This window comes from Peromyscus maniculatus, chromosome 21 (assembly GCF_049852395.1).
Source record: "Peromyscus maniculatus bairdii isolate BWxNUB_F1_BW_parent chromosome 21, HU_Pman_BW_mat_3.1, whole genome shotgun sequence".
Taxonomy (NCBI): domain Eukaryota; kingdom Metazoa; phylum Chordata; class Mammalia; order Rodentia; family Cricetidae; genus Peromyscus; species Peromyscus maniculatus.
The window spans coordinates 9,001,452-9,014,750 of NC_134872.1; the positions used below are offsets into that span (position 1 = coordinate 9,001,452).

A 13,299-nucleotide genomic window follows, 5' to 3' on the forward strand; every position below is an offset into this window, starting at 1 on the left:
CTCATTACTTATTTGTGTGTGTGTGTGTGTGTGTGTGTGTCTGTGTGTGCCACACTGTACATATGAAGGGTAGAAGACAACATGCAAGACTCAGTTCTCTCCCTCTACCGTGTGGGTTCCAGAATAGAACTCAGGTCATCAGGCTTGGCAGTAGCCTGAGCCATCTCCTTGGCCTCTCTCTCTCTCTCTCTCTCTCTATATATATATATATATATATATATATATATATATATATATATATATATATATATATATATACTGAGTTGTATGTATATTGAGATGTGGTCTGACTTTTCATAATTTTGCTCATATTATTTTTACTGATCAGAGTATCTTTTCTGCACTGCTGGCCTCTCCACCTCCGTCTCAGTCTTCATCAGTATTCCTTCAAAGCCTATATCTGATGCTTGCCTCCTCAAGACTTCTCTGTCTCCCCAGCTGAACGCAGCCTGCCCCGAGGCCTGTGTGTGTTTTGTTTGCAGTTCTGTTCTGGACTCTGAGTCTGACTTGAATTACTGCTCTTGCACATTTCTCTCTTCTATTTCTGCTGAACCATAAACTTCTGGCTGGTCATGTTTATGTTTTCGGCACAGCTCTTACACAGTGTAGCAATTCCAATATTTGTTGAATGTAAATGAATTCATCAAAGTGTGCTATCACTACTGGGGAGATCATGTGACCATCTTGATAAATGTCGGGAGAGTGCTCGGCAACATCCAATCCCCATTCATGACAAAGCTGCCAGTAAACTAAGAAGGGTGGGGGATCACCTCTGACCCCATAAAGAGTTTTTACAAGAAGCCTACAACCAAGAAGATAGTTAACCCTGAAATAGAGACAGACTGTCAGAATTCTGAGTTCTGGGATAGACCCTTGGCTTCTCCGTATATCACTTCTGACATTATCTTTTAAAGACTTATTTTCATTTTGTTAGGTGTACGCCTGTGTGTCGGCACATGGATATGTGCATGTGGGTGGAGTACCTGCAGGGGCCAAAAAGAGCCTCAGATCCCCGGAGCTGGAGTTATATAAGCAGTTGTGAACTGTGCAATGTGTGCTGGGAACTGAACTCGGGTCCTCTAGAAGAGCAGCAAGCTCTCTCAACCCCTGAGGCATTTCTCCACCCCCTGACATTCTTAGACTTATTTATTATTTGTTACTTATCTGTTTCAGAGAAACCCAGAGAAGATAAATAAATACCATACATACTCATGACACATTGCTGTTTGTGAGTGATTCTAGTTTTAATAAGACGAGTGCCTGGCAGCCTCCATCTGCTGGGTGCTCCGTCAGTCCATCTAAGAGTGTCCCCTTTTCTTCTGGATCAGAGACCCTGCATCCTTGCCTCATCAGTCGGGACTCTCCACATATGGAGAATTAACATTTGCTTGTTGTTTTTATTTCGCTCAACTGACATCGCCCTTTCTGTTCCCAGTCGGTCACCCAACAGAGGGCTTGCTTCCCACTTAGCAACTGGGATGCTGTGGGCAATGTTTTAGAAGACTAAGGAGCTTTTTCTCTGCAGGTGACGTCTCTGAACCATAAGTATTTCCGCACACACTTGGAGGACTCCCTCTCCTTGGGTCGCCCGCTTCTCATTGAGGACATTCGAGAGGAGCTGGACCCCGCTCTGGATAATGTACTCGAAAAGAACTTCATTAAATCGGGCACTGCTTTCAAGGTGAGTGTTCTGTAAAAGAGAAAGAACAGCAGAGGCAGCTTGACCTCAGCATAGCAGTGGAGCTGTCTCCTTGGGGTGGTGATGTCTTGTACACAGGAAACCAGCATTTCCGGACGAGCTGTTTTCTTTAGGTGATGGCTTCTAGACACCAAACACTTATTTCATGTCTGTTCTTTTCCAAAGTGGTAGCTATTACTTTCTTTTTTTTTCTTTTTTTTTTTTTTTTTTTTGGTTTTTTGAGACAGGGTTTCTCTGTGTAGCTTTGCGCCTTTCCTGGAACTCACTTGGTAGCCCAGGCTGGCCTCGAACTCACAGAGATCCACCTGGCTCTGCCTCCCGAGTGCTGGGATTAAAGGCGTGCGCCACTACCGCCCGGCTTATTACTTTCCTTTTTAAAACCTATTTTAATTATGTGCATGCTTGTATGTGGGTCTGTGCATGTGAGTGCAGATGCCCTCAAAGGCCAGAAGAGAGGGCGTCAGATCCCTTGGAATTGGAGTTAACGGTGGTTGTGAGCAGCCAACATGTGAGTGCGAGAACTGAACTTGGGTCCTCTGTAAGAACAGTATTGCTCTTAACCACTGAGCCATCTCTCCAGCTCCAGCTTTGTTTTGCTTTGAGTTGATTTAATTCTTAATTGAAAAATAATTGCACATATTTATGGGGTACAGTGTATTTTGTTTGACAAAATTGCTGAAAGTTATTGAAATTTTACCTTTTCATGGATACATACAAATGAAACGTGTATATTGGTGGTTGCCATGCAATTCTGATTTCTTTCATTTTTTTGTAATATATTTAAAAAAACAAACAAACCCAGAAGAGCAGTATCCTTGTCAAAATATTCAGTTGGTTGAAATGAAGTGTAACACATTAAGGAAACAGTTTCTTATCTTAATAACAATGTAGTAGTGTTACATGGAAATTACATATATCTATTATATTAGCTGATATTAGAAAAGTGATTTTGCAAGCCAAATACATACACAAATTCAAGAAAACCTGCATCTCCTCAGTGAAGGGAGCAGCATTTTAATAAAGCCCGTAGACACTGATTTATTCATTTCTGTGTTTACTAACTTTCAATCTAAACTCATTGACTTTCTAGAAGCCATGGGATTCTGTTCCCAACTGTTGATGATAACACAAATTGTTCTCAATATATGTGTCTCTTTTTTTAATTGGTCTCATTCTCTACTTTGAAGGCTCATTGGTTTTATTTCTTGATAAATGACAGCGTTTTAGATTCGATTATTTCACTTCCAGTTTGTTAAATTTCCTGACTACTAGGGAATAAGTGAAGAATGAGGATTTTCTTCTTAAACACAGATTTACCTAGTTTTCTTTACAGTGTGAATTCTCCCCCCCCCCCCCCCCCGTTTTCGTGTGTGTGTGTGTGTGTGTGTGTGTGTGTGTGTGTGTGTGTGTAGAATGAATTGTTCTCCATCAGTCTTCCACCGTGTTCACTGAGGCAGGCTCTCAGAGTTCCCTAATGTGACTAGCCTCCCTAGCCAGTTTGCCCCGGGGAGTCTTTGCTTTCAGAGACAATTACAAGCAGGTTGCCAGGCTCACCCAGCATTTTTCATGGGATCCAGGAATCCGAACTTCAGCCACCATGCTTTTGTGACCAGCAATTAACTGTTGAACCGTCTTCCCAACCTCTGCAATGTGAATTCTTTTATTTACCATTTTAAAAATTCTTTTGACAAACGTATATGGGGCATTGATGATCTACTTAAGCCTGGAAGAGTGAATTTATTTTAATGGGGGAAAGTGAATAAAATTGAGTCAATGTCCTCAAGAATTCTTTTTGTTTTCCCATCAGATTACATAGAGTGGAAATTTTCTTTGCAAGAAAAGGGAGCTAAGGATAAAATCTTGGTGACTCCCTTGGCTATTGTGGGTTCACCCACAGTTTTGAGTCATTCTTCAAAGTGTTCAGTTGATGGGAGCTGGGGAGATGGCTCAGCAGCTAAGAGCCCAGGCTGCTCTTCCAGGAGACCTGGGTTCAGTTCCCAGGACCCACATAGCAGCTCACAACCGTCTGTAACTCCAATTTCAGGGGATCTCATATCCTCTTCTGACCTCTGTGGTGACCAGGCATTCATGTACCACCCTCCCCTTTCCCTTCACCAAATAACCTGTGCTGGATTCTCAGCTTCCAGGAGTTGCGGTTTCGATTCCACATCTAAGGGTAAAATCACGTGTAGCGTGTGTCCTGCTGAGCCTGGCTGGTTTCGTCAACCTCATTTAATATGCCAAGGGAGGTGACAGAGCCTCCATCACTGAGGCCACTCACGGGCCTTGGATTCTGGTCCTCAGTTTGAAGATGTGGTGGAGGCTGTAGTTAAGGCACCCAGCCCATGTCCAATCAGGACACGTTAGAAATTTAAGTCATTTTAAAATGTTATGGTTTCCACCTGTTTTTTTTAAGAAGTAAAAATGTTGTTTTTCAGTATACTACAAATAGTAGTATTTAAGCTTAATATTTTTCTAGTATTTTTTTTTTTGAAAATTGCATTGACTCTGTTGTCAAATATGTTGGAGATATGACTGTGGAATGCAGAAAGGAAGTGATAATTTCTACAAAGTTCTGCAGTCGGATATAATGTCACCATCTAGGGGAAAATAAGAAAATTGGTGGGAGTGATAAATGCTGGAATTTTAAAGTCAGGTCTGAGACGTGTCCAGGTTTTCCTTGATTCCCTGTTGGTTTTGGATCAGTTTTTCATTTGATTTGCTTTGGATGGTAGCTAAGAACCTCTCCAGGCAGAACAAACCGGAATTACTCTACGTCGGACAGGCTTTGTTATTTAAGATCTATGATTAAACTTTCCCAACTCTCCTTCCCAGTTCACTCACATATCAACAGCCTTGACCCCTGGGAAACCCATTCCTATCTCAAATCCCCAGTGTTCTCCCTATCTTTCTAGCTGTTTTCTTTCTTTCGGGTTATACATTGTTACCCTTTTAAAAATTTAGATTAAAATTTTGTTTTAGAATTTTGTACTTGAGTATTGACATCATTTCCCACCCTTTCCTCTCCCTGTTCTAGCACCCCCCCCCCCGCCCGTGTCCTCCTACATATTCTAGAATCCATGACCTCTTCTTCAGTTATCCTAGTCACACGCGAACACACACACGTGCACGCGCACACACACACGCACACGCACACGCACACGCACACGCACACATACACATATACAACCTACTGAGGCTATTTAATGTCACTCATATGTAATGTGCTTAGGGCTGATCACTTGGGATTGGATGAGTTATCAACGGCCTTGTCTCTCCCCGTCTCAGCAGCCATTCCTTGCCTGTAGCTTTTCCTCCAGAAGTGGGCCCCGTGGGATTTCTCCCATCCACGTTGGTATTTCGACAGGTATCATCATGCAGGTCTTGTTTGGGCAACTTTAATGTTTTCAATTTTGCATTTGAACTTGTGTAGGTGAAAGTCGGTGATAAGGAATGTGACATCATGGACACATTTAAACTTTACATCACCACAAAGTTACCGAATCCTGCCTTTACCCCTGAGATCAACGCCAAGACGTCCGTCATTGATTTCACTGTCACCATGAAGGGACTTGAGAACCAGTTACTCAGGAGGGTCATTCTAACAGAGAAACAGGTAACCGCTCTCAGCGTAAAAGCTCTAACTCACAATGAGTGTTTGACATTGCTTAGGAGGGTCAGGGAGACGGCTCAGCAGGTAAAGGTGCTTGCTACCAAGCCTGAAGACCTGAGTTCGATTCCTGGGACCCACGTGGTGGAAGGAGGGGATCAACTCTTAGGTTGTTGCATGCCCCCTCCAATAAACAAACAAACAAATAAATAAATGTAAAAAATAAAATAGAATGTTGTTATAGCAAATATGTGGAAAATAAAGGCCATTCATATTTCCTCTTGTTAGCATAAGGAAATATTTCTTTCTCAGTGGTAATTTCTGTTAGAAAATGATATGATTCAGTTGTCCTCCATCCCCAGATCACACACACACACACACACACACACACACACACACACACACACACACACACCTCACTTCATGCTTCTCTTCTTATATCTTCAGGTATATTGATTCTGCACATTTTAATCCATAGTGCTGTGTATTGTCTGGAGACACCTGGAAAATTTAATAAAAACAATGATCCCAGAGAAAAGAAAATTCCCCTGGATGGCCATTACCCAACTGTTGGGATTTCAGATATTACAGTGTAATAATGTAATGATATAGGGAACAATATTTCAAATGAAATTTGCATTGGAGGGGGCCGGAAATCAATTAGGTATAACTAAGAATATTGGTGAAGCAAAGAACACCTTAGGCCCGTAATATTTTAAGAGCTAGATATGAGACCAGTGTATCTTTTAAGATGTTCAGAAAACTCAATTCTATGCACAAAATATATTTGCATATATTAGATGTATTTGCATAAAGCACAAGATAGTTTACACTTACTTTGATATAATTCATTTTAGTTTTCAAGGGAAAGGCAAGGTGAGAGATAATACAAGCAAAGAGGCATAAAATGGGGGAGGAGACGTGAGGAAGAGAATGGCCAGGGAAGAGGGGGAAGGGGAAGTATGGGTGGAGGGCTGTGGATGAGGAGGGAGACTCCAGGAGGTAAAGAGACATGGTACCAACTCTCCTTCATGAACGAAATAGCAACGACATCCTCCTTGCTTACCTGGACCCCCCAAGGGGCAGACCGTCCCAACCCCAGCCTTCCTTACACCTCCATCACCTCCCAGGCTCACATGGTGTCAGTGTGTTGAAAACAAGTCTCCTGCAGTCAGTCGACCAGGTGCTGGTCTCTTTTGAATGTTTCTGGTTGGTGTAGCGCTCCCATGAGGCGGTGTTACCTGATGGTCTCCACGGTACCCCGCGTCCCTCTTCTTAACTTGGATTCCTCTTTAAAATGCCCACTGGCATGCTTGGGCCAGCCTGGCCGGTGAGCGCTGAAGACACGCTTCCTAAGCAGTGTGTCCCCTCCTGACAGCCCTGCTCCGGAACCTCCAGAGGGCAGAGAGGGTGACGGTCCCCCTCCGTGACAACAGGTGTATTTTCCAAGGCCTCCTGGACACTCCTCAGGAGCTTAACATAGGCCCAGTGTGCCAGGACACCTGACTGTGACTTCATTGTTTGGGTTTTCCTTCACGTGTTTGTGTTCATATGTGTGCACACATATGTGCATGTGAAGGTGTGTGTATGTGTTCATATATGTGCACACATGTGCTCATGAAGGTGTGTTCATATATGTGCACATATGTGCACATGAAGGTGTGTGTTCATATATGTGCACATACGTGCATGTGAAGGTGTGTGTTCATATATGTGCACACATGTGCATGTGAAGGCCAGAGACCAATGTCAGGTGTCTTCCTTGGTTATTCTGCTTCTTATTTTTTGAGACAGATTCCATCACTGCATCTGGAACTCACCAGTTAAGCCAGGCCAACTGTCCAGCAAGCCCCTGGGACCCCTACCCCTACCCCCAGTCTCCAACCCTCCAGCACCGCAGTTACAGGCACACTCCACCGAGCCCAGCTTTCTACACAGGTGCTGGGGAACCCGGCCCCAAGTCCTCCTGCCTGGGTAGCGGGCACTTGGCCAGCTCAGCCACCTGCCATCCCCAGGGATAAGCATCTCAGTGCAAACAGCTCTTTAACTGGTCTCCCGCAAGCGTAGCCACACTCCTCAGCACCCCAGCAAACCCCACAGTCTGTCTGCAGGACAGCGGGGACACTAGTCAGGGTTGGAGGGCAGGCTGCGAGGTCCATCTCGGCAGTGAGTAGCCGTGTGTGGTACTGGGACACTCACTACACAGGGTTTCGCCTTGCCCAGATGCGCAATAAGGGATGTGAGTGAAAGTCAGCGCGTTGTTGGGTGAGGCCTCTGCTCTCAAGCATTTAAGTGCTCCTGCCTGTGAGATGCCAAATTCTGGATGAAGATAACCTATCGGCAGGCTGATTGAAGCCGTGGCAGACGTTTGACTCAGAGCAGGGCTGTAGCTTTTGATGGTCTATTTGCTTTCAGAAGACTCCTAGAGTTAGTGGGGTTTCCGGAGCAGTTTTGCAAGGAACGTTCTCAAGTTAGCGCTTTGATTTACCGTGAAATATAATTCTAAATGCAAAATGTGATTTTTGCATATAGATGAGGGCAAACGGCGATAAGAGTGTCACAGAGGGCTAGGATGTGGCTCAGTCGGTGGAGCACTTGCTCAGCCTGCACAAAACGCTCAAGTGCAATGCGTAAACTGTGTGTGTGTGTGTGTGTGTGTGATGTGTGTGTGTGATGTGTGTGTGTGTGATGTGTGTGTGTGATGTGTGTGTGTGTGTGTGTGTGTGTGTGTGTGTGTGTGTGTGAGCACAGGCCCGTGATCCCAGCACGAGGGAGGTGGGAACAGGAGAATCAAAAGTTCAAGGCCATCCTCAGCTCCATGGTGAGTTCAAGCCCAGCCTGGGCCACAGGAGACCCTGCCTGAAGAACAACACACACACACACACACACACACACACACACACACACACACACACACGAATATTGTTAACATTATTTTCATTTAGACTCTATTAATGTCAGATTTCTGGGATGTGGGGCCAGGGAGGTGGCTCCGGGGTTAAAGTACTTAGATAGTTCAGATGCCCAGAAGTGCAGTGCTTACATGGTTGCCCAACCGCTGGGTAGCAAAACTTGCCATATCCGTGTTCTCTGGGTTGAGTGAGAAACTTGGCTTTGGTGAAACTTTCCGGTAGAAGAGCAATTCAGGATGACCCCCAACATCAACCTTGCATGTACACCCACACACATGGACCAGCCCCAGTGCATGCAAAAACAAACACATGCACCCATGCACGCCCCTCCACGTATGTGAAGAAATGACAAGAAAAAGGATGGATATTATTAAGGTCACTTTCATTTAGACTTTGCAAGAATGTCTGTCACTGTTAAACGTCCTGGGCTTGAGAGGGGACTTTGACGCTGCAGGAGGACAATGTCCTGGTTCTCAGTTTAGGAGTCAAGTCTCCAGGGATCTGAGCTCAGGTTCTCATGATTGTCCACGAGGCATTTTACTGACCGGGCCATCTCTCAGCCCCAGCACCATGACATGCTAGTGTCACTGGGCATCGTGCTCTCAATTATCCAGAGAAACAGAAATATTAATTGGTTTGACTAATGATAATCATTTTGTCCGGCATTCAAAACGCAGTTTTGTTCAGCCCTTTGCCGTTGCTACTAGAACGCCAGCGAGCCTGGTTTTCTGTAAGCCCCGGTGACGAGGAGTCCCAGGTTCATCTGTTTGTGTCTTAATAACAGGAGTTGGAGTCGGAGAGGGTTAAGCTTCTGGAGGACGTCACCTTCAATAAGCGGAAGATGAAGGAGCTGGAGGATAATCTGTTGTATAAACTGAGCGCCACGAAAGGTACCGCATCATTAAGAGGAGATCAAGCCCTGGCTCCCCAGGAAGGAGTGTGTTTACTTGTACTCCTGTCAAGGCCACCACAGATGTCAGGAAATAGCCAACTTCCCGATGCAGAAACAGGCGGGGTGGTTTCCGTGTAGACATTAAAGAAGACATCTTTATTAATGTAGACATTAAATGTAGACATCCCGGAGAATCTGATGTCTGAATTAGCAGCCGGAGTCGGCGGATGAGACTAGCACCATCTTGTCGATACAATCACCCTCTCCTGAGAAAAACAAGGGCTCCTAAGCGGGACCCAGGAGCTCATGATGGCCTCATTTGCTTGCCCAAAGGACACTCGTGTGTTCCATCTTTTTTATTTTTATGTTATTTTTTAATCAATCAATCAGCTCTTTCATTTAGTGTTGAAATGAAGCGACTATGACGGGTCACGTACAGCACATGCCATTTGTATCAGGAAGACATGGCTGCCCAATGCCCTGGCTCATCTCCGATGGCTCCCACTTAGAAGTCAAGGGCAGTGCCTCCTCCGGGTAGCCAGAATCATTATACCGCACCCCAGTTGGAGGAGATGCCCTCTCTGTAATACATGGCAGAAAAAAGGTTCTTCTGTGTAGACCTGTCATCCCAGCCCTTGGGAGGAGTACCCGAGGCAGGAGGATGGCTGAGGGCAGCCAGGGCTACAGAGAAAGCACCAGGTCAGTCAGGGCTACCTGGCAAGACATTGACTCCAAACAAACAAACCAACCCCCAAATTTTATGCAAAGAAGAGAGACTCAACAACACAGTGGCATTCTTACAGGCCAATCACAGCGGCCCAGTTCAATTCTCCACGTGTTGGTAGCTGACTTAGGAGTCTATCCCCTTGTCACTTTAATCCCTGGATCGGAAGAAAACAAAACCTCAATATCCTAGAATGATGATAACATTAGGAAGCCCTCAAGGCCAGTGTGGTGGCACATGCCTGTAATCCCAGCTACTTAGGAGGCTGGGGCACAGGGATTGAGAATGTGAGACCAGCTTGGGCTATATTAATGAGAGCTTGTCTCAAAATAAAACCTTAAAAAAGGAGCTGTGATTCTGGCTATGGTATAACATGGCCTAAACACACGTTACACACACACACACCTACCCACATGCATGCCTACCGTGAACTCAGTGGAAAGTAGGTCTTGGTTTCTCTGCTTTTGCTGGTGAAGTTGGACATCTGTTGATGCTCTGACTTTTCCTGCCCGTTCTGAATGCTGGCAAGCGGAGCCAAGGGCAAGTTCCCTTGTCTAGCTAAGAACATTCTGCATCAGGGTCTTCCTGCTGTAAGGCTAATGACGTTGGCCTCTCACATCAAACATGGCATGTTAGCCAACGTCACTCAGCCTTTCCAAACACCTGTCAACCTCCCAGAACTTCCTGCCCCTGTTTGCAGATGTGGGGCCCATGAGCTTAGCATGCCACCGATGCTTTCCTGTATCCTAACGGACCATGTTGTGATAAATGGGTTATTTCCATTAAGAACAATAGTGAAGGAAAACTGAAAATGAGATTGTTTTTTTCTTGGTGAGACACTTCCACTATATCCCCCAGTTTATTCTTGTTAGAGGCGTAGAGTTGGTTATCCCTAACTAGGACTCTTTCACTCAAGAAGTGGGGAGAGAATGTCCCACTCATCCGTCAGCTCATCAGCCTGGGTACAGTGCATGCATCAGCTCGCACCCTCAGACACAGAACATATGACCTGGAGGCACCTTGGGAAAAGTTGCCAAGGTAATAATGGGGTGAAAGTCGATCTCACAGGTGACGCTGATACCACTGGAGACACGGTCGTTGTCTTAAAACATTTGAACCTATTGGGCAGGGGAGACGGTTCAGCCACTGATGTGCTTGCCTTGCCAAGCAAGAGGATGGACCTGAGTTAAGTCCACCAGAATCCATATTGAAAAGGCCAGACGTGGTAGTACATGCACATAACCCGAGTGTGGGGAGATCGAGACAAGCAGATTTCTGAGCCTCACTGACCAGCCAACCTAGCCTACTTGGTAAGTTTCAGGCCAAGTGAGAGACCCTGTCTCAAAATACAAGGTGGTTGGGGGGGGGGGCAGACTCAAAGGACTACACCTGAGGTTGTCATGTACCTGCACACAAATGAACGAGAACACACATACACATGCATACGCACTCGCACATGCACACACGCACATGCACACGCTCACACACACTCGCGTGCACATGTACACAACAAAATCAAAACAGAGATGGTCCTATTGTCTTTTGCTTCTGGTTTTCGGGTAGAGGAGGATGAAGAGCCCTCAGTGGGAATGTAGAAAGATTCAGGCTCTGAGTGGTGGTTGGGCCAGGGGCCCTTTGGTGTGTTGAGTTCCTTCCTGTGGTCTCTGGGTGAGCCAGGTTAGACAGTGGCATTATGTCTGAGACAGCCCTCTTGTTCTTTGGTAAGTCCCTTCATTGCCTGCTTCTTTGACACTCAGGTTCCTTGGTGGATGACGAGTCTCTCATTGGTGTCCTGCGTATCACCAAGCAGACGGCAGCCGAAGTGAGCGAAAAGCTCCACGTGGCCGCAGAAACGGAGATCAAGATCAACACAGCTCAGGAGGAGTTCCGGCCTGCGGCCACCCGTGGCAGCATCCTTTATTTCCTCATCACAGAGATGAGCATGGTCAACATCATGTACCAGACCTCGCTGGCTCAGTTCCTGAAGTTATTCGACCAGTCCATGGCCAGGCAAGTCCTTCCCACCTTCCCCTTGGTCATTTCCAAAGTGGTAAGTTAAAGTTTTGTGTTGGAGGCCGGTGTGTGTGTGTGTGTGTGTGTGTGTGTGTGTGTGTGTGTGTGTGTGGTGTGGCTCAGTCTATGAAGTCTCTGCCACAGAAACATGAAGACTTGAGTTCAGGCTATCAGCACCCACATAAATGGTCTATGTGTGGCAGTAGTCATCTGTAAACCCATGCTTGGAAATAGAACTGGATGGATCGCTGGAGCTCCCTGGCTAGCCAATGTAGCCAATCAGTGAGCTCCAAGTCCAGTGAGAGACCCTGTCTCAAAAAGTAAGGTGGGGACTAGAGAGATGGCCCAGTAGTTAAGAACGTTCTGTTCTTACAAAGGACTGGAGTTTGGTTCCCAGCACCACATCTGGTGCTCACAACTCACTCCTATAACTCTAGTTTTAGGTGATATGATGCCCTCTCCTGGCCTCCATGGGCAACTGCACACATACACTTAAAAATAAAAAATAGTTCTTAAAAAATAAGGTGGTGATCAATTGAGGCAGATACCAGACACCAGATGTCAACTTCTGGTGGCGTAGACATACCTACACACACACACACACACACACACACACACACACACACACACACACACACACACACGTTTTATTATTTCTAGTCTTTAAGAAATTGTTTTTTTTTTATTTTAAAAATGGATTGCAGATCTGAAAAGTCTCCACTACCTCAAAAAAGAATTACAAATATCATCGAGTACCTGACGTACGAAGTCTTTACATACTCAGTGAGAGGCCTGTATGAAAACCACAAATTCCTCTTTGTACTCCTCATGACGTTAAAGATTGATCTTCAGAGAGGGACAGTTAAGCACAAAGAGTTTCAGGCTCTGATTAAAGGTAACATGCTTGGAGTGTGGCGGGGTCGGCTTGGAGTGTGGCGGGGTCGGCTTGGAGCGTGGTGGGGGTTGGCTTGGAGCGTGGGCGGACTCTGGCTCTGATGGGCTCTTTGATGTACTTCGATGCCATTCCAGGGATGTCGGAGGGAAAGAGTGTGGTACCCGGATGAAAGCAGGATTGTTCCCTAATCTCCCTCTCGCCCTCCTCTGCCCTCTTCCAGTTTCCATTAATATAGTTCTGTTTACTAAACATTTGGGCTTGTCCTAACTCTGTGTTTTTAGTTACATCACTGTATTTGGTTTCTTCTTTGTTGCCTATGTTGTCAAAGTGAGGAAAAGCTGGTGAGGAGCTTCATTCCTCCTCCTCTCTCCTTCTCTTTTTTCTTCTCTCTTTTCTATAGAAGATCTCACTGCATAGCTGAGACTGTCTTGGAATTTGATAACCCCCCCCCCACACACACACACACAAATAATGTTTAACAACAGCAAACCACCAAAATTCAGATAGGCGCTGCTGCCGTACCCACCACAGAGGCGGCATTGCTCAGTGATAGA

At 45.6% G+C, this 13,299-nt stretch overlaps 1 protein-coding gene across 1 annotated transcript in view; it reads left to right on the forward strand.

Moving 5' to 3' along the window:
* Dnah8 (dynein axonemal heavy chain 8) overlaps positions 1-13,299 on the forward strand; it is a 252,302-nt gene that overhangs the window by 166,318 nt on the left and 72,685 nt on the right. Inside the window, exons 76-80 of the mRNA XM_076557534.1 lie at positions 1,526-1,681; positions 5,133-5,315; positions 9,006-9,111; positions 11,595-11,847; positions 12,555-12,745. Coding sequence (XP_076413649.1) covers positions 1,526-1,681; positions 5,133-5,315; positions 9,006-9,111; positions 11,595-11,847; positions 12,555-12,745 — 889 coding nt within the window. The remainder of the gene's footprint in view (positions 1-1,525; positions 1,682-5,132; positions 5,316-9,005; positions 9,112-11,594; positions 11,848-12,554; positions 12,746-13,299) is intronic.